Consider the following 24,622-nt stretch of genomic DNA (forward strand, 5'->3'; position numbering starts at 1 on the left):
AGACTGGATCCCTCTTGTCAGGGATGTCAGGAAGGGAATCTTTGTTCATGTATGGATTGGATTAGAGGGTCTCTGAGATCCTTTCCAACTTGGAGGTTCTATGATTCATTTCTTTCATTTCTATACATCACTTTTTTTTTTTGCTAGGTGGCACAGTGGATACCATGCTATCCATGTTGTCAGAAAGACTTGAATCCAAGTCCTGAGATTTTATTCTATCATCCAGGGAAGATCTCTTAACCATTCTGTGGTTCACTTTCCTTATCTGCAAAATGGGGATGCTTATTATGACCTACTTCTCAAGGTTGTCATGAAGATAAAATAAAATGATGTACATAAAGCAACTTCCAAACCTTAAAGTGCTATAAATGCCAACTATTATTATTGTTCCTTCATCAGTTCCTTTGACTTCAATTATCATCTCGAAACAGATGACTTCAATAACTATTACTTTCAGTCACAATCTCTCCCCTACTGCAAGTCCCACATTTCAACTGCCCAACTGGACATCCCCACCTGTGTGTCTCAACAGTACCTCAACCTTAACCTCAACGTACCTAAAAATGAATTTATCATTTTCCCTTCTAAATCATCCTCTCCTCCCAACTCCCTTTTTTTTGTTGATCAAATTTAGGGACAAGTCCAGGCTCTGGTGTACACTAGGCAAGGATTGTCATACAATCCTCCTGTAACAGACATTAATCATTATTATTGAAATTATACTGTAAGTCAATGGGAAAATAGTTTGTTTTGCCAAGATTTCCTTTACACCACTTTTCAGGAAGATATAGGGAGGGGGATGGGTAATAGTTCCATCTGTGTAAGTTTTTTCTCCTTCCAGTTTGCAAAGACTGACTATTTGGTGGAATTTTCCTAGTTTCATTCAGGCAAGAATCAGGTTTGTTACCAGAAATGAAAGAAAAGTATGCACAAGATCAGAGGGAAAGGAGAGGAAATGACCAAGTGTTTTGTATTTTTTATTGATTTTTTTCTTTAGGATTTTTGTTATAAAGTATAATGATCTCGAAGAGTTAGATTGATGAGAAATATACAGTTGTGCTTTACAAAAAATTACAGATGCTAAAATCAGTCTTCCTGGTTGATGATCAATTTTCACGGTTCTTGTGACCGTTTAAAACCACATATGAAAGATCAAAGACTTAATTCCTGCTTACCCTCTGCAGTGGGTTGACTCAGGAGGACTGAGAACTAAACCAAATGGGGTCTCCTTTGGAGAATGGGGGGAGGTGTTCTCTTTCCCAGGAAGATCTGTTACCATCTACTAGGGCATCAGGATTTCAGTCATGTCTGACTCTTTGTAATCCCATTTAGGGTTTTGTGTTTTTTTTTTTGCAGATACTGGGAGTGGTTTGATGTTTCCTGCTCTAGTTCACTTTACAGATGAAGAAACTGAGGCAAACGGGGTTAAATGCCCAGGGTCACACATCTAGTAGGCATCTGAGGCCAGATTTGAACTCAGGAAGATGAGTCTTTCTAACTCCAGGCCCAGCATTCTATCTGCTTCACTACTTAGCAACAGGATTAGATAGTCTTTAAATCATTGCTGCCTTAGGTTCCCCTGCCTATCAGCATTATTGTGCCAACACTGAGGAAGAGGTATAAATTATGAGAACTATGCCCCTGCTATAGACAATGTATAGGAACACAGTGCCTTGTACACAGTGGGTACTAAATAAAAGTTTGTTTATTGAATTGAAGAGAGTGGATCTATCAGCACAAAAAGGGAACATTCCATTTGGAATGTTTATTGGAGCTCTGTTATGACATGGGACAGTGACATTAGACAAATTTCCTTTTTCATAGGCCACCCAACTCTACTATTGACTTTCCTTATGTCGGGGTTCTCATTTATAATACTTAAATCCCAACTCTTAGGCCATTGGCATTTTCAGATATTTGTCATGAATTAAGGCTAAATTGCTACATCGTAGATCTCTACTTCATCTACTTCAATTCCCTGATTTTATAAATGAAGAAATTGAGAATCATGGATAGAGGTGAAATGACTTGATACAAATGATAAGCGTTATAGGCAGGATTTGAACCTTGGTCCTCTGTCACTAAAACCAGTGTGTTTGTTTTTGTTTCCACTGTACCACACAGTTTAGGGCTCAGTGTTTCACTCAATGGGGTATGGAAGAAGACCACTGATCACAGACATATAGTTGTTATGAGGTTCTCTCTCCCCCTTCTCTTTTTTCTTCTTCAACAGAATTAATGGCAGTTAAACTAGGTATGGATAGGCCTATCTGGTTGGATCAAGTCTCATGTGATCCAGCTCTAGTATTCCTAAAGAGACATTTTGGCATTTTCCTAATATGCTGCCTCAACCATCCCAGGGCCAAGGTATTGACCATAGGAAGATATTCCAGCAGGGAAATGGGTCACTTACTTACATGGCTAGACACGTATAAAGCAAATTTTGTCAGATCACAGGGAAAAGCAAGAGTCATGGAGAAGTAGGCTCTCCAGATCTTTCTGACCAGGGTAAGGCATTAGATCTTCTGCCCATGGCATCCTCTCTTAGATTTCTTTTCTGGAGGATTTCAAAGTATCAAAAAAGGAGGGTTCCAAAGTCTTGAACTCAAAGGGTAGACTGGTTGGGGTGAGGTCTGAAATAGGTATTTTTTTTCCTGTTTTTGTTCTTATTCTGGAAAGTCATCAATAGGTCCATTCAATAGGTGCCACTGGATGGATAGAGTATCTCTCATATAAAGAGTTAGGAACACAAGCTCAAGCACTGGCTCCATGATGGGGCTGGGAAAGGGAATAGGAAACTGGGGACTGGGGCAGAGGATTAGTCAGTGATCCAGGAAGCCCCCCAAATGGGCCACTTTAGCTGATGAGGGAAACTTTTTCAGTTTGGTTTAGTCTCCAGTTTTTGTAGCTGCTTCCTGACAAAGGCATCCAATGACTTTGGGATTGGGTAGGGATGGAAGGTGGGAGGGACATTAAGTTTTTTTTTAAAGTAGACAGGGTCAGTGAGTTAGATCAAACAGAACATCTTTTTCTCTGGAGCTTCAGGGCTTCAGAGAAGCTGAGTTATTTGTCTCCCTTTCAAGAGGTACAGAGTGGAGAAGAGTTTGGGGGATGTCCTTCAGGGTGTCAGAGGTGTAGTCTGTAGAATGGGGCAGGTAGGGAGAAGAGTTTCTTGGAATCACAGCTCCCAGTCCCATTTCTCACTTCCTGAAGCATCTCACTCTGAACTTAGGGAGGCTGCAGAGTCTACATCTTCAGTATCTTGCTCCTGGGGGGAAACAGGCTGCCCCCCTTTCACTCGTTTCCATTTCATCCTTCGATTTTGGAACCATACTTTGACCTGGGGAGAAGAAAGAGTGATGACAAGTTTAGTGACTCGTGGAGTTGATGTGACTTCTCCCCTGTGGAAACATTTAATCTAGCCTTAAGGGATAGAAGAGTTGGTTACGCCAACATGCCCAAAGAGCCGAGATGGAAAAGGGTATATCATCACTATTTTTACATGCTTTGCTTTCTTCCTTGCCAGCTACCCAAGAGAGCCCAAGGAACTGCTTGAAGACAAGACTTAAGATCATCTGGGAGACAGGAAGGTAGTACATTCATTAAACAGACAAAGAAAAGCTCAGGAAAAAGAAGATAAAGAAACTGCATGGGGTGGGGAAGGGGAGATGTGGAGGAAGAAAAGAGAAAAAGTCATTGGCATTGAGAAGAAAGAGGAGAGAAAGAAGGGGAGAGGGGGAAGAGGAGAAAAAAGGAGAAGAATGGAATGAAAGAGAGAAGAGGAAAGAAAATGGAGGGAAAGGAGGGAGGAGAAGAGGCGATTGGAAAGAAGGGGAAAGAGAAGGAAATTGGAGGGACAGAGAGAGGAGGAGTGTGGAGGGAAGGGATGAGGAGAATGGAAATGAGGGGAGAGGAGAGTGGCAGGAAGGGGAGAGGGGAAAGAGAACAAAGAATAGGAGAAATATAAAGCCCAAAGAGGTTCTCACCTGGCGTTCAGTGAGGTCCAGGTTCACAGCAATCTCATATCTCCTGAGTCTTGTCAGGTAGTTGTGATGGGCAAATTCTGCCTCCAGTTCCCTCAGCTGTTCCTTGGTGAAGGCTGTCCGCTCCTTACGAGCTTTGCTGCTGGTTTCTGGCTTCCCTCTGCAGTCCTGGTTTTCTGGGGGTAGAGCAGGAGAGAAAGAACAAACGTTGTAGAGAACTTGTTACTCTCAGAAGGAAGACACTAATCGAAGAACCTATAAAAGCTAGCCAGTCAGCTCTTCAGAAGCCACTGTGTCTTTCTTCTGCATCTAGGCAGCACTGTTTCTTTACTTTCCCATTTTAAAAGACCTTCTGGGAAAAGATACTACCTTTGAACTCCCTCATCTCTCTAGTGTCTCACATTCAGTTAAGTTCAGCAGTTCTTTTTGCCACCTGACCTAAATTCTCTTAATCCCTTCAACTATTTATTCTGTATGTATACATTACATATAAGTGCAGCAAAACTGGTCGGAAGGAGATCACAAGGGTCTCTTTGCTAGCACTGAGGCAAGACCCCGTTGCTTTGCTCACACTCTGATGAATATATGTGTGTATGTATATGTATATACACACACATGTGTAACATACATACACACACATTCTATACACACACAGATAAAAAAATATATACAACAGCATAATTCAATTTAATTCTACTTCTGGTACTAACTATGACCCTGGGCAAGTCACTTAACCTTTCTCCTCATTTTTCTCATCTGTAAAATGATAGGGTTGGACTAGCTATTCTCTGAGGTCCCTTCTAGCTCTAGACCCACAATCCTATGATCTTTATTCAACAAGTACATTAAGCATCTGCTGCGTTCATGGTACCCAGTCATGAGACTGAAAGACAACCAAAAGTCTCTGCTCTCAAGAAGTTTACATTCTTTTGTAAAGACCACTAGAGACTCACAGACTGGTCAGCTTTTTCAGTGTCCGATTGGGGCAGATGGGGGGAGAAGAGGAAATCTGACTTCTTTCTCTTTTGAAATGTGAAAGGGCAAGCTGATAGGGAAAGCAGAGATGAAAAGGAGTGCATTTTAGGCAGAGCAAACAGCTAGGGGAAATGCCTAGAGTAGGAGGTGGAGCCAAGATGGAAGCAAAAGGCAACGACTCTACTGAGCTCTCCCCCAAGCCTCTCCAAACATCTTTAAATAATGCCAGCACACCAGCACAGCTCCAGTCCCAGCAAACCAGAAGCAGGCCTTGGGAGTCATTGAATCAACTGTGGCAACAGCTGCTTCTGGAGCTCTTCGTCCATAGATGGTAAGGGGGTAGCAAAACTGGTCAGAAGGAGATCACAGGGGTGTCTTTGCTAGCAATGAGGCAGGGTTCTGTTGCTTTGCCCATACTCTTATCTGGGTCACAGTCCTGGGTGGCAGTCCCAGGGCAAGGAGGAGCACTAGCACTGCACAGCTTGTAGCTGCAATGAAGCAGGGATCCTTGTCACAGTTCCAGGGCAGAAAAAAATGCTTGTGGTCACTTACAAACCAGAGCACAGGCTAGGAGAGTAGCCTCATCTCTCCTTGGATCATATCACATTGGAAGAACTGAAAACTTACAGGCCCCTAGGAGTATCTTTGAAAAAAGTTGCACAAACCCTTGAAGCTTGGGACAGTGTGCTCTCCACCCTGGAAGCAGAGCCCTACTTTAAAAAAGAGTTAAAAGTCAAGAAATAGACTGGGAAAATGAATAGCTGAGAGAGAAAAATTCTGACCATAGAAGGTTATTATGGTGACAAGGAAGATCAAAACACACACTCAGAAGAAGATAACAAAGTCAAAACTTCAACATCCAAAGCCTCCAAGAAAAATGTGAATTGGTCTCAGGCCACAGAAGAGCTCAAAAAGGATTTTGAAAATCAAGTAACAGAAAAGGGAAGAGAAATGAGAGTGATGCAAGAGAATCATGAAAAAGAGTCAACAGTTTGGTGGAGACACAAAAAAATACTGAAGAAAATAATGCCTTAAAAAACAAAATAGACCAAAAGGTAAAGAGGTACAAAAAGCCAATAAGGAGAAGAATGCCTTGAAAAATAGAATTGGTCAAATGGAAAAAGAGTCACAAAGATTCACCAAAGAAAATAACTTCTTAAAAAGTAAAAATGGCCAAATGGAAAAAGAGGTACAAAAGCCCAGTGAAAAAAATAATAATTCCTTAAAAATATGAATTGAGCAAATAGAAGCTAATGACTTTATAAGAAATCAAGAAACAATAAAACAAAAACAAAAGAATTAAAAAATAGAAGACAACATGAAATGTCTCATTGGAAAAACAACTGACCTGGAAAATAAACCCAGGAAAGAAGATTTAAAAATTAGTGGATTTCCTGAAAGTCATCATCAAAAAAGGAGCTAGATATCATCTTTTAAGAAATTATCAAGGAAAACTGCCCTGATATTTTAGAATCAGAAGGTAAAATAAAAATGGAAGAATCCACTCATCACTTCTTGAAAGAGATCCCCAAATGAAAACTCCCAGGAATATTACAGCAAAATTCCAGAGCTCCCAGGTCAAGGAGAGAATATTGCAAGCAGCCAGAAAGAAACAATTCAAATACTGTAGAGCCACACTCAGGATAACACAAGATTTAGCAGCTTCTACATTAAAGTATTGGAGGGCTTGGAATATGATATTCCAGAGGGCAAAGGAGTTAGCTTAGAGATATGAACAGTATTCAGATGAAGTAATCAAAGCTATCTAAAGCCATATAAAAAGTGCCCTCAATTTCTATTGATTGGAGGAATGCAAATTGAAACAATTCTGAGATGTTATATCATACCTATTAGAGTGTCTAATAATGGAGGGGATGTGGGGAATATGAGACATTAATACATTGTTGGTGGAGTTGAGAACTGACTCAACCCATCATTTAAAGCAATTGGGAACTATGCCCAAAGAGCATAAAACCATGCATACCCCTTGATCTAGTAGTGCCACCATCAGTGCCACTATATCCAAAATGAGATAAAGAACAAGAGGGAAAAGGACCTATATGTATGGAAATATTTATAGCAGCTCTTTTCTGGTGGCAGGGGAGTTGGAAATTGGGAGGATGCCCATCAACTGGGGAATGACTGAACAAATTGTGCTATATGATTGTGATGGGATACTATTGTGCTATAAGAAATGATGAGCTGGATGCTCTCGGAAAAACCTAGAAAGACTTACATGAACTAATGCAAAGTGAAATGTACTGTGTATAAAGTAATAGTAACATTGTAAGGTGATTAACTGTGAAGGACTTAGCTCTTCTCAGCAATACAATGATCCAAGACGACACTCAAGGACTTATGATGAAAAAATGCTATCCATCTCCATCCAAAGAACTAATAGTGTCTGAATACTGACTGAAGCACACTTTTTCACTTTCTTTATTTTTATTGTTTTGTTCTATGTTTTCTTTCACGTCATGATGATTATGTGTTGCATGACTACACATGTAAAATATATATCAAACTTCTTGCCTTCTCAATGAAGGGGATGAAGAAGGAAGAAGGGAAAGAATTTGGAACTCAAAGTTTTAAAAACAAATGATAAAAATGGTTTTTATATGTAATTGGGGGAAAACAGAATACTAAATAAATTTAAAAAGAAAAAGAAAAGAAAATGCCCAGAGTAGGCAGATGAAGTATTGTGTGCAAAGTAAAATCAAGTCAGCCAGTGTCATTGGATTGGAGCATGTAGAGGTGAGTAAGGTTTAAGGAGACTGGAAAGGTAGGAAGGGGTCAGGTTCTAAAAAGTTTTGAACACCGAGAAGGTGTCCTGGAGAGCGTAGGGAACCATTGGGTAAATAGTGAGTGATATGGTAAGACTTGCTTGTGAGATCAGTCTGATGGCTGAGTGGTAAATGGATTGAAGTGGGGATAGATTGGAGGCAGTAGATCGAGAAGCAGGCTATTGCAGTGGTCCAGGGGTGAGGTTATGAGGGCCTGCTCCAAGGTGGTGGGAGAGAAAGAAGAGAGAAGGGGGCATATACAAGAGATGTTAAAAAGGTAGAAAGATAAGACTTGAACACTGATTGGACATGGGAGATGAGAGAGAGAAAGAGGGATCAAGCATGACTCCTAGGTTGTGGGTCCAAGTGACTGGGTGGATGATGGTTCCCTTAACAGCAATAGGAAAGTCTGGAAGAAGGGAGGGTTTTGGGGGAAAGATAATGAGTTCAGTCATTCTTTAATAATTTACACATGTGTGTGTATAGTACTTTCAAGGTTACAAAGTTATTTCCTTACAGCAACTGTAGGCCTCAGATTCCTCTGGCCTGTAGTTCAGAGTCTTTAAGTGACCTACTTAGGGTTATATACCAGAGCCAAGACCCAAACCCAGGCTTCCTGATTCCTCAAGCAACTTACAATCTAGTTGGGCCTAGAATTAAAGAAAAACTAATTGATAACAGGAGGCAGGATATGCTGAGTGAGTGGTACAGTGACTGCTCTAATTAGGAATTCAGGGAAAGAAAGTGTTGGTTTGGTCCAGGAAGGCTTCAAGGAGGAGAAAAGCTTTCAGTCAGCTCTTGAAGGATGAGCAAAGTTTAGATTGTTGGTTTGTAGATTTTTGAACTGGAAAAGATCATAAAGATCATCTAATACAATACCCCCATTTTATAGATGGAAAAGAAAGAAAATGACCTGTGTAAGGTCACACAGGACTTGGAGTAGCAGAATTGGGATTTGAAGGTTCTCTGACTTCAGGTTCAGACCTCTAAGATATATGTCAGGCAATTCCTAGTTCTTATCTGCAAAAACTTGTATCAGAGGTCATGCATGATGGCATGAGGTGTAGTATAGGGTAGTGGAAATTATGTTGAACTGCAAGTAAGGAGACAGGCTTTGACACTTGCTAGCTGCCCAACCCTGGATGATTCACTAGATCTCTGTTTTCTGATCCATAACATCTGGATAAAGACCCTTATATACACAGAGACTACTTCACAAAGATGCTGAGAGAAAAGTACTTTATAATAATTAATGATATTTACATATTGACTTATGGTTCATAAAGTTCTTTATATTATCCCATTTTACCAAAAGGGATACTTCGCAACCCTCTGAGCCCAATATACATGTTAGCTATATTCATTATTATTATTCACATACAATAACTCTGTGAGGATCTCCGTTTTACAAATGAGAAAACTGAGGTTGAGAGTTTATGACTCATCCAGTGTCACAGAACTTGGATTTGACTGAGTTTTCCTAACTCCAAAGCTCTACTCCCTATTGTGTGCTGTACAAGACTCAAAGGGCCATAGACATGTAAACATTTTTATTTTTGCTAGATCTTACCTGTGATCTCACTGGTGTCCGGAAATTCCCAGTAAGGAACTCTTTCTGTTTATACATGTTTGACACCTATTAATTTCTAGTCTTAGAGAGCTACCCTGGGGGCAATGAGGAATTAAGTGACTTGCCCAGAGGGCCAATATGTCTCAAAGGGACTTTAACCCAGTTCATCTTTCCAACCATTACCTCATGTCATCATCATTTTAATTTTAATTACTCTTACTAGTCTAGTAGAGTGAGTTGATCAGGACACCCTGGATCAATTAATTTACTGATTTCCTCCTTTCCTAGCCCAGTCAATTAAATCACAGAAGGTAAGGAGCAAGAAACAAGGACAAGGTTTTAAAATCTTAAAGGAAGTCTTAAGGAATCTGTCACTCAAGTATGAGAGAATTAGAAGCAAGCTTTGTTATCCTCTCTCCCTCCCCTTCTCAAAACTGTGAAAAGAGTTTTCAACCAAATTTCAGGTCAGTCATTAACACCAATTTCAGGTAGCTTTGAGGAGTGTAGCCTCCAGTAGCAGAGAAAAGAGCCAACTGTGGAAGTTAAGATCCAGGAATCATGCCTTCCTTAGGAGAGAGATACTATACTGAGAGAGAGCAAGCAGAGAGTTGAGGAATATGACGTTGGGAAGCAGAAAACACAGATAGCAATGAATTTAAGGGAAAAATAGTCTGGAATTTTTGGAAACTGAGACTCAAATAAGACACTGCCTTGGGAATTCAGCTGAGTGGCCTGCCTAGAAGGAATGCTATATCCAGTGGGAGGCATTGTAAAGACAAAAGAAATAATATCAGGGCCCTGTAGTGTCAGAGGTGTGGGTTGCTTGGCTACATGTATTCCCTATGTGTGTCTCTCAACCAGTATATTCTGTGTATGTGTTTACCCTTTCTGTTGATGCTGAATGTTGTTGTAGAAGAATATGTCCCATATCTATGGCAAGGGACTATATTGTAGCTATCGTTCTTTATGTTTTATTTCAGGAAATGTCTTTGCTTTGAGTTAATTTTGTCTAAATGCTGTCTGCTAAAGGGAAGCACACTGATGGGGGCTTTTGATCTATGGACTGCAGACCCACAGAGTCGTTTGAACCTGGGAGTAGTTGCCAAGTTGGGAAGGTAGCTCAGAGTGGGTAGTACACTATTTTAAATTTATGACCTTATAACCAGCACTCATGATTACTACTACTATTACCATTATCGCCACCGCTGTCACCTTTACCACTCTTACTATGGGAAATATGCTTAGGAAACAATTGAGATTCTCAAGCGTCTCTGTGTTGGGCTTCTCCACTCCTATCAGACTTCATTCCTTATCCTCCAGAGCAGAGGAGCACATGAGGAGAAGGGGAGGGGAGTAGTTGGCTCTTTCCCTCTGCAGAAAGGCCAAGGAAAGGCTCATGCTAAAACAATTTGTGAGCAGACAGTGTTGGGTTTCCCCATCCTTCCTCTGCACAAACCACTTTGCTCTTGTTAATCCCTTCTCCTCTCCCCCTCCCCCAACAAGCGATTTCTATGATGTGGCCTCAGGTTTTACATCATTAAGATGAATTGACTGCAGGGCCTCTGAGGAGGTCTGAATTCTCCCCCTTGAGTCATCTAGACAAAGTGCAGAGAAAGCCACAAACACCCCAAATCAACAAGGATTTGGACTTAGGAGCTCTGGGCCAACTGGGAGGCACTGAGGGTGGAGGCAGGAGGGGGTTGCTGTCTGGTGTCCCTGCTTCTTTTCCAGGGAGTTTTTTGCTGTCCTGGGATGTATCAGCCCACTTGAAATTCCTGGCACATAGTAAGAGGTTATTAAAAACTTCTTCATTAATTTATTCAAGGGCTTGTTAGGGCTCAAGCCAGCCATCGCCTGTGGATGTTTATATTAATTTTAAAAAATTTGTGAAACTAAATAAACATTTATTATTATGCTCAGTACTGTTTTAGGAACTGAGGGGGACATAAGAGCAGGGATGTGAATATTTAACAACTGGCTCTCCACAAACACACAACATACTTTCAAATGTAATCTGTATTATTCATACTTTCTCTTTCACTTTCTTAAGTCTAGAGACAGTCAACAAGGCAATCAAGCCCTAACTTGTAGCTATCTGCTGATGTCTGAGGTGTGAATACTCATGCTGAAAATTTTACAGTCTCTCACAAATTGGTTCTACCTGCGCTAACACATCCCTACATAGGAATATAAAACATGGTCCCTGTCCTAAAGAAATTTACAAGACATTTGGAGATTCATGATTAACATATATGAAACAGCAGTGAACACTCAAATAGCCTATCATTTAGAATTCAACTCTCTGGTACCAAATGTGTGTAGAATAAGAAAGTTTAGGGTGGGGAGGGCCAGGGTAGTAAAAGAGCTTAGGGAAGACTCCATAAAAGAGGAAGGATATAGGCTAAGATTCATAAGATGGGTGGGACTTGAGTGGATGCAGGAAGGGTGAGGGGGCATTCCAAGTATAGAGAAGAGCAGGCCACCAAATTACAGGAGTGACTGTGTGATGGTGAGGTTTTATTGGGGATGGGGAATGGGGATAGGAAAGGGAAGGCAGTGAGATGAGCCTGACCTCATAGTCTGCAGTACTGACCTCTGCCTACAATAGATACTCAGCAACAATGATATTTGAGCAGCTGGGTGGCTCAGTGGATAGACTGCCAGATCTAGAGTTAAGAAGACTCCTCTAGAGTTAGGAAGACTCCTCTTCCTGAGTTCAAATCTGCCCCCAGACAATTATTAACTATATGACCCTGAGCAAGGCACTTAACCCTGTTGGCCTCAGTTTCCTGATCTGTAAAGCGAGCTGGAGAAGGAAGTGGCAAACCACTCCAGTATCTTTGCCAAGAAAAACCTAAATGGGTCAGGAAGATTTTGAATGAAACAAATGAACAAAAACAATGATATTAGGAAATTACCGGGAGAAAGTGGGTATGACTCTTGATACAGTATTTTTCAAAGCTGTTAGAATCTAACCATAGTAATAGCTTTCATCTCTATAGTACTTTCTATCTTTTAAAAAATCTGTTTTTAAAATCCAATTTTATTTTATTTCCAGTTCAACACTTTTCCTCTTAATAACTCCATGAAGTGGGCAGTGAAATATCTTTGTCATTTTACAGATGATATATACATTAAATTTTAGACCTGCTCGTCATTGAGTCCCTTTTACCCTGGGGGCAGAGGTGGGGAGAGGAGTAGAGGTCACTCTTTTTGCAAGAAAAACTACTGGCCCACCTGCAGGAAAGCAGAGGGGTCATACCTTTCAAGAAACAGGAAGGTGGGGAAAGTGAGGAGGGAGAGGGAAGTGAGGTGAAGGTAAAGGGCTCAAGGTCACAGGGCCAGAAATGTCTGAATCCCGGAGGATTCCTGGTCCTGCCTTTCTGTCCAGCCTGCCTACCCCTAAGTATGCTTGGAAGAAGCAAGAGCTTAGGAGGTTCGCTCAGCAGCCCAAGTAATGAGTTCTTTTACATTCCATTGACAGGTCAAGGAGATAGGTCAAGCCTGGAGCAGGCTCTGGATCACATCTCAGACAGGGGATGGGGAAAGGTAGGGAATGGGGGTAGGAGGAAGAGGATTGGAAAGACATGTGGTGGGGTCAGCTGTCACATCCCATACTTGGTTATGCACTCTGTCCTCTGGCCAAGTCTTTCAGTTTTTCCTCCCAAACTCTTAGGTGCTAACCTCTATAATTCAATTAGAAAGAGTTCTTTGTGAAGGACAGACCCTGGGGAGAGGGTGGGAGAGGGATAGAGACAGAAAGGGAGAGAGAACTATGAGAAACAGTCAGAAAGAAAAAGCAGTTGAAAAGGTCTTGGCTAACAAGGCTGGACTTGGGTCCTGAATGGGATAGGGTTACCACTGTGGACTTGGACCTCCTAACATCACATAAACTGGGAGGTCCTGAGCCTCCTGGAAAGCAATGGAAAATCCAGAAGATGTTGTTCTCTGCCTTAACCTTTCCACTTACCAGCTATATGCCGTGGGAAAAAATGCAATTTCTTTCAGCCTCAATTTCCCCATCTTTTAAATAGGAATAATGATATTACTGCCCTTCTGAGCCCTTTCCTATTTATAAAATGAATATAATGATAACTTGTTCTCCCAGGGTTGTTTTTGGTGGAAACAAGGTAACAGATGTAACTGTAAGAGAGGTACCTTAGCATAGTGGATAGACAGCTGGCCTTGGAGCCGAGAAAACCTGAGTTCAAATTCTGCCTTCAATACATATTGGTTACACAGTTCTGGGCAATTATCTCTCAGTGTTCTCAACAACTATTGAATACTAAGTTTGAGAGAAGGTGTTGACCTGTACCAGTACAAGGAGTTTCTCCATCTGGGAGTTCCCTATAACAATGAAATCACAGGTCTATTCTCTAATCTCCTATGGGAAGAAATGTAAAACACACATCACACTCACATAGGATGTCCCAAAAGTCTTGGTTCAGTTTAAACTCTTAGAGATTGGACTAAGATTGGAGGACCCCTTGTATACCCAAACACAAATGTCCAATGTTGAAAGCCACACTGACCATACACATCTTAGCCCCAGTACATGGGAAAACAAGGACTCAGCAATCAAGTCATCTTCTCATTCCCATCATCCTTCCCTGGGGCAGGGAGAGAAGATGATCAAGGGAGGGCCACCAGGACAGGAAGAGCTTGCTTCTCAGTGATCCTCTGCCTTTCTGACCAGGATAGGACACAGGGCTGGTCACCCACAAACCAGGCCAAAGCTAGCCTCTCTGGGCCCACTCCTCACTCTCCATCCTCAGGTTTTTTATTGTTTGACTTGAAAGCTGTGATGTCATGGTTGGAATGTTCCACACCTCTCCCTCAGCCAGATTTGGGGGCCCTACGCAGTCCCTTTCTCTAAGCCTTATAACACAATCTTAGAGGCACCGAATTTCAGCTCAACCTATGCCTGCTCAGGCACCTTCTCTACAGCCTCCTTGACTTCTATTGTCTCTGAATACCTCAAGTAACAGGCAACTCACTGTCTTCCAAGGTGGCTTATTCCACTTTTGGACCATTCAAATCATTAGGAGGCTTTTCCTAAGTCTGGCCCTCCTCAGTCTACTCAAATCAGGACTGTGTTGGGTTATTCTAGGACAGGCAGTGAAATCTCTCTTTGTCTGTCTTGGAGAGACATGCAGATGTCTCTTGCCAAGATCTCTTCAGCAGATCATTTGTTCCCAGGCTGGGTGGGCACTGGGGGCTAGGGCTGGGAGTGGTTATGCTTGTAATATCTCTTTGAGATCCTTTCCCCTATACACACTGGGGGAACAGACTGCTCTGTGTACCTGAATCAGGAATTCCTAGCCTACCCCTCTAATTTGGTCATGCATCATCGATTTAGAGATGGCAAAGCCTTCTTGTGAAATACTCTTATTTTACAAATAGGGAAGCTGAAGGCCAGAGAGACTAAGTGACTTCCCCAAGGGCACACAGGTAGCAAACTAAGATTTGAACCTGGGTCCTCTGATGTCTTCCTAATTGGGTTCTTGGTTTTTCTTGCTGTTTTTAAGTCTATTGGCTCTTGTTTCTTAAAATATATATTCTTCTCTTACATCATATACAGGAAAGATGTAGCATGTAGGACAGCAGGGTGTGGTATAGAGGAAAGAGCACAGACCTGGAGTCAAAAGGCTTAGATTCAAATTTCAACTCTGATACTTACTATCTGTGGAACCTTGTGCTAATAATGATGCAGGTGTGGGGAATAGGTAGCCTTGAGGCCATGTGGCCCTCTAAGTCCTCAAGTGCAATCCTTTGACTGACTCCAAACTTCACAGAACAAATCTCCTTAATAAAAGGATTTGTTTCGTAAAATTTGGACTCAGTCAAAAGGCCACACTCAAGGACCTAAAAGGCCACAGGGTCTCAGGTTTCCCTACCCCTGAATCCCTTCCGCTCTCTTCATCTTCAGATGTAAAATGATGCAGTTGGATTAGGCAGCTCTGAAGATTTCTTCCAGCTTAAAGTCTTGGGATCCTCATGTGGCAGGCTGGCCTTGGGGTCCCTCCTGTCACCCTCTTCTCTAGTTTCTCCCCTCCCCTTCCACCGGATCCCATCATCTGACTCAGGTGGGGAGAGGTACCATGACTTTCTGTTCTCCTCTCTTTCCTTCCCTGCTGTAAATACAGATGGAGAGTAAAGAGAGCAGAGAAGCCAATAGTGCAGGAAGAGATTTTTATTGTTAGCATGGTTAGTCAGTGAGGGGGAATCCCAGGCATCACACAGACATTCCACATGACCTTGAGCTGCATTGGAAAACCCTCTTACAGATGCTTGGTTTTTAAAAATGTACTTTCTCATAGCTGCATTTGGAGTCAGGATGGCCTGGTTCAAAGTCCCATCTCTGTCACATACAGATGGTGAAAAGTTATTATTCTGTCGTATCCGACTCTCTGTGACTCCATTTGGGTTTTCTTGACAAAGATAATGGAGTGGTTTGTCATTTCCTTCTCCAGCCATTTTAAAAATGAGAAAACCGAGGCAAGCAGGATTTAAGTGACTTGCCCAGGATCACACAGCTAGTAAGTGTCTGAGGCTGGATTTGAACTCAAGTCTTCCTGACTCTAGGTGCTTTATCCACTGTGCCACATACCTGCCCCAGTTGTGACAGATATGTCCAGGCAAATCACAACCTCTCAGTCACCCCAGGCAACTCTCCAAAGACTGAGAATTGCAGAGAAGGTACAGACCTTCATGAGTAGAGGGAGTTTCCTCTTTGAGATGCAGCCTTTTGGCCTCTGGAAGATCCTGGATCCTCTGCTAACCTTTCATCTGATTGGTCAGTTCCTCCTGTCACCTCTGCTTTAAGAAAGGTGTCTAGACCAGCCATGGTCACTCTTTCATTCCTTTGGTGTGTAGAACCTCCTTGAGGACAGGGGTTGTCTTTCTTTTTGTTTGTGTTTGTACTTCCAGTGTAAGCACAGTGTGAGTAAGGCACTATGCCTGGTACATCATAAATGTTTAATAAATTCTTTCTGACCCAAAAAATATATCAATGAAATTGCAGAGTCATTCCATAACCTTCTTTTCCCTTTCTACAATTGTAGCTTGACTAAAAATTATTTTGTTGTTGATTAGTTGTGTCTGAACATTTCATGATCCCATTTGGGGTTTTCTTGAGAGATACTGGAATGGTTTGTCATTTCCTTCTCCATCTCATTTTACAGATGAGGAAATGGAGGCAAACAGTGTTAAGTGACTCGCCCAGGGTCATCCAACCAATAAGTGTCCGAGGTTGGATTTGAACTCAGATTCTTCTGACTCCAGTTCCAACTCTCTATCTACTGCACCACTGAGTTACCTTAAGAAAATTGTTTAGCATTTGATAACATAAGGTTATTTCTGGATATTGTTTTTCAGAGGATGTTTCCTCATAGGAACACAGACTTTATATCAGAAGAGATCTCAGAAACCATTTACTCCAGCCCCCTCATTCTACAGATGAGAAACTTTGAGCCCTAAAGTCTAAATGACTTGTCTAAGGCCACACAGATAGTCAATAGCAGAGCCAAGGTTAGAATTTAGAATGTCTGACTTCAAATACCACCTTCTTTCCACTGTACCAAACTTCCTCTCAACAAGAATCTCTGTCATCATGCATTTCATGTCTGACAATTTCTGAATGACACTTTATCACACCAGTGACTTGGTAGAGGAGATCCTCTCAGACACCTGTCCTATCTCCTTTAAACCCTTTCTTGTGGGATCACATCAAAACTGTTGTGGGAACATCAAAACGTAGTTTTTTGGGATAATTTTTGGCCATCATTCCAAAGGCAATTCTTTCAGTCACTGAGCAGCAGCTGATGAAAGCTTTTACCAAGTTTGAAAATTGATTAAAATAATGAATAGCACAAGAGACTGGTTATGTTGAATTTTAATTTAAAAAAATCAATATCTTAAAATTTTAAGTAATTGACCTTTCAAATTTTTTAAAAAAGTTTGAAGCTTTTATGATTCAGAAGTTATTGAAACTTAAAACTAAACTTTTTCTTCTTGTTTAGTCACATTTGACTCTTTGTGACCCCATTTGGGGGTTTTCTTGGCAAAGATACTGGAGCAGTTTGCCATTTCCTTTTCCATCTCATTTTACAGATAAGGAGATGGAGGCAAACAGGGATTAAGTGACTTGCCCAGGGTCACACAGCTAATAAATGTCTGATTTGAGCTCTGGTCTTCCTGACTCCAGATCTAGTGCACCACCTAGCTGCCCATACTAAAACTTTTGGGACATGCTATATGTATACATGTTCTCTTCCCAGATTGAAAGCTGCTTGTGGTTAGGGGTAATTTCATTTTTGTCTTTTAATTCCCAGAGTATACAATACTTGACACATAGTAGGTGTTTAATAAATACTTCCTGATTGATTGTAATGAAATTCTAACTCATTTCTCCTGTTTCAGCTCCTCAGGACATAGCAATAAATACATCTTCAAAAGTTCCAACAACTCAGCACTGGCTGTTCCTGTCTGTGGGCAGGAGTTAAATGCCCCTATTCTCCCATGCCAAGCCACAGAAGCCTTCTTTTGGAGGGTTTACCCTAAATCAACAATTACAAGGGTCAGAGGGACTTGTGTTTCTTGTTTAAAGGAAGATATTGATACAGAGGTTCTCTGATGAAATTCTTTAGTGTGCCCACACAGTTGCCAATGGGATGTATGTGTGTGTGTGTGTGTGTGTGTGTGTGTGATTATGGTTTCTATTGTGTGCTTTTATGACTGCAAGGCAGATTATTTCATAAAGAGTTGTCACATCTGTCAGTCTCGCCTAAAGTCAGCATTTTATCATGGCTGAAAGAAGGCTTAAACCCCAGGAAGTCAGACTTCTTGGAGGAGCCCACTTCCATACCACCGGTCAACCCAAACCCATGAAGTTCAATGTCAGTACCAGGCAGTGGAAATAATAGCTTTCACACTAATAGGAAAGCATGCCTCCCACCTCTCAATAGAGGTGTGGAAGGTAGGTGTGGAATGAGGCCAGATATGGCCAGATATGGCCAATGTGTTGATTTGTTTAATTATACTGTGCTACAAGGGAGAGCTCTAGGTGGGAACAGGAGGGGAGAGTCATTGAGAAGTGAATGGTATGAAAACAAAGGGCATCAGTCTAAAGTTTGAAGGGACCTCAGGTCATCTTGTCCAATTCCCTTATTTTATAAATGAGGAAACTGAGGCCCAGAGAAGTTAAATGACTTCTCCATGGTAACATATACTAAGGATAAAAGATAGAATTTGAATCCAGGTCCTCTGAAGACAGTCAATGCTTTTTTTCTACTGAAAAGCCAATAAGACTTTTTTGAAAGAAAGAAAGGAAGAAAGAAGGAAAGAAATAAAGAAGGAAAGAAAAAGGAAGAAAGGAAGGAAGGAGGAAAGGGAAAGAAGGCAAAAAGAAAAGAAGGAAGGGAGAAAGAAAGAAAAAAGAAAAGAAGGGAGGAAGGAAGGGGGAAAGAAAAGACATCTCCTCTTGAAGGCAGTCCAGAGAAGAGAAAACATTGCCGTTCTTGCAAAGAGAAATAGGATCACGGAAGCTCAGATCTAGACCTAGAAAGGACCTTAGTGCTTCACCTAGTTCAATCTTCTCCTTTTACAGATGAGGAAACTGAGGCCCAAGAGGATAAGTGACTTGCCCAAAGTCACACAGGTAATAATAATAGTAGCTAACATTTACAGAGCTCTTACTATATGCCAGGCACTGTGCTAAGTGCTTCATATTTATTATCTCAATAGATCCTCACAATAACCCTGAGAAGTGGGTGCTATTATTATTCCCATTTTACAGATGAGGAAACTGAGGTGAAGTGATTTACCAAAGGTCACACAAATAGGAGATGTTTGAGGTCAAATTTGAACTCAGGTCTTCCTGTTTCCAGGCCCAGTTTTCTATCCACTGAGCCACCTAGCTTCCCAGGTCATAGATATAGAAATGGAACTCACCTCAGAGGACATCTGATACAATTCCTCTCACTTTTCAGATAAAAAAATTGAGGCCCAGAGAGGTTGTGACTTGCCCAAGGTCACATGGGTTATAAGTAGCAGAGCCAGAATCTGAACCCAGGTCTTCTGACTTTCTGTACTGTACCATGTTCTTACCATGACATTCATTAGCAGAGTACTTTTTTATAAAAGGAAGAGAGAATCCATGTGGAAGGGGAAAGTCAGGGATTGGTGTCTACTCCAACCTCCAGGGAATGAGTGGGGAGGAGATGAGATAAGGTAGGGATAGCAGAGGGAAGGGGAACTGTGTTGTCAGTTATAGGGATGGGAGACTAGGTGTGATGGAACAGCAGAGCCAAATGAGGCAGTGAGAGTGGGGCTGAGTCAGGTTGGGTTGAGGGCAGCAGTAGTCAGCAGGATTGGGGGAAATAATTGTGAGGTGAGGGGGTATCTCGTAGCAGGGGGTAAGGTCAGATAGGAACACTGGCAAGGGGAAGGGAGAGAGGGGGATGGACTGAGTCCCCCTCTGGCTTTGTTTATTTTTATAAGTTACAGATGCGGTTCTTAGCTGTCACTGAAGGAAATGGTATGCTTGAATGCTGGAGCCTACTCATATCATTTCTTGAGATTTTTAGTTTGGGGAAAAAGAAAGATGTTTAAAAAAAAAGAACCAAAGGTAGAAGGAAGGGGGAGTTTTTCCTGGCCCATAGCCCAGAAGCCCCTTTGGGTGGGAAGGCCTCACTCTGATGGCTGGAGGCTAGCTGGGAAGGTGCGTTTGCTCACGTTGGGAGGAATATCTTTTTGAAGCACTGCCAGTTGGAAGCAAGTTTACTGTAAGGCACCAGCCCTATGGATCTGCTCATGCCCCATGGGTTTAATCCAGGGGTGGGGAACCTGTGGCCTTGAGGTCACATGTGGCTTTCCAGGTCCTCAAGTGTGGCCCTTTTACTGAATCCAAGTGGATTCACTACCCTATGCATACATATATGTATGTATGGTATAGTCACACACTCATATATATATTTCATTATTTTGAAGAGACTGGATTCAAATTGAGCTTTCTCTCTTTTTCTCTCTTTTCCACTCTGTCTCCTTTCCTTCCCTTCCCCCTTCTGTCTCTCGCTGTCTCTCTCCCTCGGTCTTTCCTTCTCTTCTTTTCTTGTGTCTTCTCTCTCTCTCTCTTTCTGTAACATCTCCTATATATACATGCATATACATATATGGATGCACAAACATATATATCCGTTTGAATCCAGTCTCTCCTAAGTAATGAATATTTCTGAATATTTACTAAATAGTGAAATATATTTTAAATATCTGGGTGACTTTGGGAGAAACCTTCCTCCTCCTCTCTGAGTCTCCATTTCTTCACTTGCAAAATGAAGAGATTACACTATATGACCTCTGGGGTCCTTTCTAACTTTAAGTCTGGGAGCCTATGGGCCTGCGTCTCTTAACCTTTATGGACCTCAGTTTTCTCAAATGTAAGATGAAAGAGTTGGACAAAATGACCTTCAAAACCCTACGCAGCTCTAAATCTATGATCCTATATTTGTCAGTGTGGAAAATTCCTGTTGTAGAAACACTTTCTACCTGTGTAGATATTAGAGATTTGCCCAAGGCACTGGGAGAGCCTCTAATTTGCCCATGATGACCCTGGTCTTCCTGTCTCCAAACTCTACCCTTTCTCCATGATACCACGCTGTCTTTCCAATAGATAAATAGGTCTTGAATATTACCATATAAATAACTATTTTACAAATGTTTGTAAAAGCTATTGAGAAGAAACAAGTACACGTTTATTACCGAATTGATCCTAGCTTTTTTGAACTCTGTGCTTCCTGACTCCAAGCCTGGTTCTCTACAGTGCCCCCTAGCTACCCCTCAGTGTTCTTTTTCCAATCAAAACTAATGTATTGTGGGGGATGGGGAGGACAGGGGCAGGGTGCCAAGAAATTGCTGGCCATCAAAAAGGTACCTTCCTGTTGGAAAAGGCTGACTTAGGTGCTGTCTGTCCTGGAGGCAAAAGGAGAGACCGAGAGAACTCTGTTGGTCAATTTGTCAATTCAGCAAACATTTCTTAAATGACCACTATGCCCGGGGGCACTGGTCTCTTATTTGTAGCCCAAGGCTACAGTGATAAGGTATTATAATTCAACTGTTCAGCAGCTAACCACTAATAACCAACTTTCCCCCTTCACTTTCTCCTGGCTCCCTCATATTGTAGTGGCTCAAATGCTGGTCTAATAATAAGCCAGGAAGACCCGGGTTTTAATTCTACCACAGATACTTATAAGGGTGAGCCTGGCAACTCCCTCAGCTTCAGCCCTTCCTCTGTACAAGGAAGAGGGGCTGGTAGAGACAGCCCCTTTAGCCCCTTCCAGCTCTAAATCCATTCTCCTACCCACAGCCTTGGATCTTAATTTTGTCTTCCTCCCTGAGGGCTGTAAACCTAGAGAAAGGATTTCTAGTCTGCCTGCAGCTGTGTAGTTATTCAAACCAACTTCCGGCTGCCTCCTGTTTGGGGGGAGGGGGGAGACGGTGAAGGAGGGAAAGCAGTGGAGTGGTGGAGAGTGCAGAATTAACTGCCTGAGGAAGGTCAAACAGCTCAGGTCTGACCACTGGGAAGGAAGAGTTTAAACACCCAGGCAATTCCTGCACAGCCCAGTTCGGGACACTGAGTCACATCCTCTCCTGTTTTCAATCAGTCCTGGCATCTGAGTCGTGTTTCCCAGAAAGGATAAGCCCACAGCTAGAGAGAAACACTCAAGTTTATCAAAGGGATCTCTAAAAAATCACCAGTTCAACCCCTCATCATCCTTATTTATTATCATTATTATGCAGAGAAAAGCAAAACAAACCAAAACAATCCAAATTTAAGATCCAGAGAAGGGGAGTGACTTGATTAAGGGTGTACAGCCAGTAAATAACAGAGCCAGAACCAGAACCCTCGAACCCGGGTCTCCTTCCCCCAATCTCATATTGCTCCCAGTTTCATTTAGCATTCTGAGGGAGCGTAAAGCCAATTAGAAAATCGCTTTCCAGCTGGTGCTCTCTCTTGCCTATGAGTCTTTGGGGACGCATGTTTTCCAGTTTTCATTGTGTGTTTATGTCATTGCAAACACAATAGTGCTGAAATGCTAACTGGTTTCTCCTTTTCTTGATCCCCGTACCTAGCAATGCACGTTCTGAAGCCAAAAAGGTGGGGGGAGGGGGTGGCTTTCCATTGGCTTCTGTTCTTGTAGAAGAGTTAAATTTCTGGGCTCACAGGATCTTCAGTTTAGAGGTGGAACGTTCCCTAGAGGATATCTAGTGCTACCCCTTCATTTTCCAGATGAGGAAACTAAGGCCCAGAGTGATGAAATAAGTCAAGGACAGTCAGTCACAATTTGAACCCAGGTTCTCTGACTCCAAAGTCCAGATACACTCTTTCCATTGTATCCCATATCCTTACTCCTCTTTCTCCATGTTAATTCTGTGCCTGTGCCATTTTGTGTTATGTCTTAGAAGTATTTACTTACTAATAGTTGAGTTTTTTTGCCTAAGTTTTTCAAGCCTCCCAACCCCCCACAATTTTCCCTTGCCGTGGTCAGAATAGCCCCTATTTTTTAATAGATTTTTGTTATTCAGTTAGGTTCAATTCTTTGTGACCCCCTTTGGAATTTTCTTGGCAAAGCTACTAGAGTGGTTTATCATTTACTCTACAGATGAGAAAACTGAGGCAAACAGGGGTGAAGTGACTTGGCCAGAGTCCCACAGTTAGTAAGTGTCTGAAGCTGAATTTGATTCCAGGGTTGGGTGCTCTATCCACTATACCACCTAAGTGCCCCTCTTTTAAAAGATAGTTATCTTTAAAATTCTCCCCACACTATTGTTATTTCTTTGTAGAACTGAGACACTTGTCTCTAAGCATATGACTCCAGTGCTAAGAAATCATCCCATTCCAGGAGCACTCCAAATGTTATTTGGGGATTAACCCTTTCATTAGGTTGTGACTGGCACCTCCTTTCCACCCACTCCTTTGGGAGACCATTTCCCTGGCCAGTCTTACTAACGAAGGGGCTGGCTTGCTGAAATACTAACAGCTAAGTATCTAACAGCCTGTAATAGGTGCTAAGAGAGATGTTCTGAAAGTGAGCTAGAAGGTGCTGCTTCCTAAGGTAGTGAGTTCCCCATCCTGGAGGTCTTCCAGTTCTCTGGATGATTGTTTGTGAGGGGTTGAACTGGTGATTTTTGAGAGATCCCTTTAGTAAACTATAGTGATGGTTGCAGAGGGGGTTCTCTATCAGGTACAACTAGGACTCGGTGGCTTCTGAAATCCCTTTCAGCTCTGATATCCTGTGTAATCTGAAGCTGCAGCCCAGACGGTGGCTTAAAGTGGGGCTTTTTCTTTCTCACTGACCCTTGCCCTTCTTGGTGCTAGTTTTATGTCCGAGGCATACTTTACTGCCACAAGCTCTGTGCCTCTCTCAAGTATGGAAAGGTCAAACCATGCCTTGATTACTGTATGTAGCCCAGGGGTACCCAGAACAAAAGGGTTTCATTCCCAAGAAACCCTTACAGTGCTCTCTAAATGGACATATAATCTTCTTGTCCCCTCTTCCTCTTAGAATATAAACTTCTTGAGTGTTTTATTTGTCTTTTATTGTATTTTGTCCCAGGTGGCACAGTAGGTGGCACAGTGCCTGGCACATAGTAGGTGTTTAACTGATAACAAATAGTTACAGAATGATGGATCAGAACCACCAAGAATATGTGAGCGGTCAAGTAGCAGTCGTATACGTGTGCACTCTGAGGATGGAGGGTGAGGCTGGCTGATGTCAAACTTGGTTAAAGCAGGGAAGAAATGTAATGGGGGAGGGAAGGCAGAGCCAGGGCCCAGACAATTGGGGTTTTACGTATGATTAAATTTATATTAAGTGAAATAGACAAATGATTAAATGCTTCCTTCCCTTGAACTCGACTATGAAATTGGCAATTTCTCTTACAATGATAAATTCAATTGACTTATGATTTTTGGAGGCGGGGCTCCTACTGTTCAGTTAGGTTAGGGGAGGGGTAGACAGAAACAACCAAACAATTGTCACCACTGAGGAGTGTTGACTTTGAAAATAGTGAGATACTTGGAAGAGTCCCATGTAAGAAAACATCACATTTCATAGGAGAATAGATTCAGAGCAGGGAGGAACTTTAAGAGGACATTGAATCCAATCCCCTTATTTTACAGATGAGGAAACCAAGGCACATAGTTGTCAAGTGACTTGACCAGGGTCACATATGTAGTATCTAAGAAGGCAGGATTGAAACCTAGGTCTTCCTAACTCCAAGTCCCATGCCCTATCCACTGTGCCATGATGATA

At 42.0% G+C, this 24,622-nt stretch overlaps 1 protein-coding gene across 1 annotated transcript in view; it reads right to left on the reverse strand.

Moving 5' to 3' along the window:
* Positions 1 to 956: 956 nt before the first annotated feature.
* Positions 957 to 24,622, reverse strand: part of MEOX1 (mesenchyme homeobox 1) — a 29,939-nt gene continuing 6,273 nt past the window's right edge. The window contains exons 2-3 of the mRNA XM_072646629.1: positions 3,987 to 4,159; positions 957 to 3,340 (exon numbers count right to left, since the gene is read on the reverse strand). Of these exons, the coding sequence (XP_072502730.1) occupies positions 3,218 to 3,340; positions 3,987 to 4,159 (296 nt within the window). The 3' untranslated portion in view covers positions 957 to 3,217. The remainder of the gene's footprint in view (positions 3,341 to 3,986; positions 4,160 to 24,622) is intronic.

Source organism: Notamacropus eugenii, chromosome 2 (genome assembly GCF_028372415.1).
Source record: "Notamacropus eugenii isolate mMacEug1 chromosome 2, mMacEug1.pri_v2, whole genome shotgun sequence".
NCBI lineage: Eukaryota > Metazoa > Chordata > Mammalia > Diprotodontia > Macropodidae > Notamacropus > Notamacropus eugenii.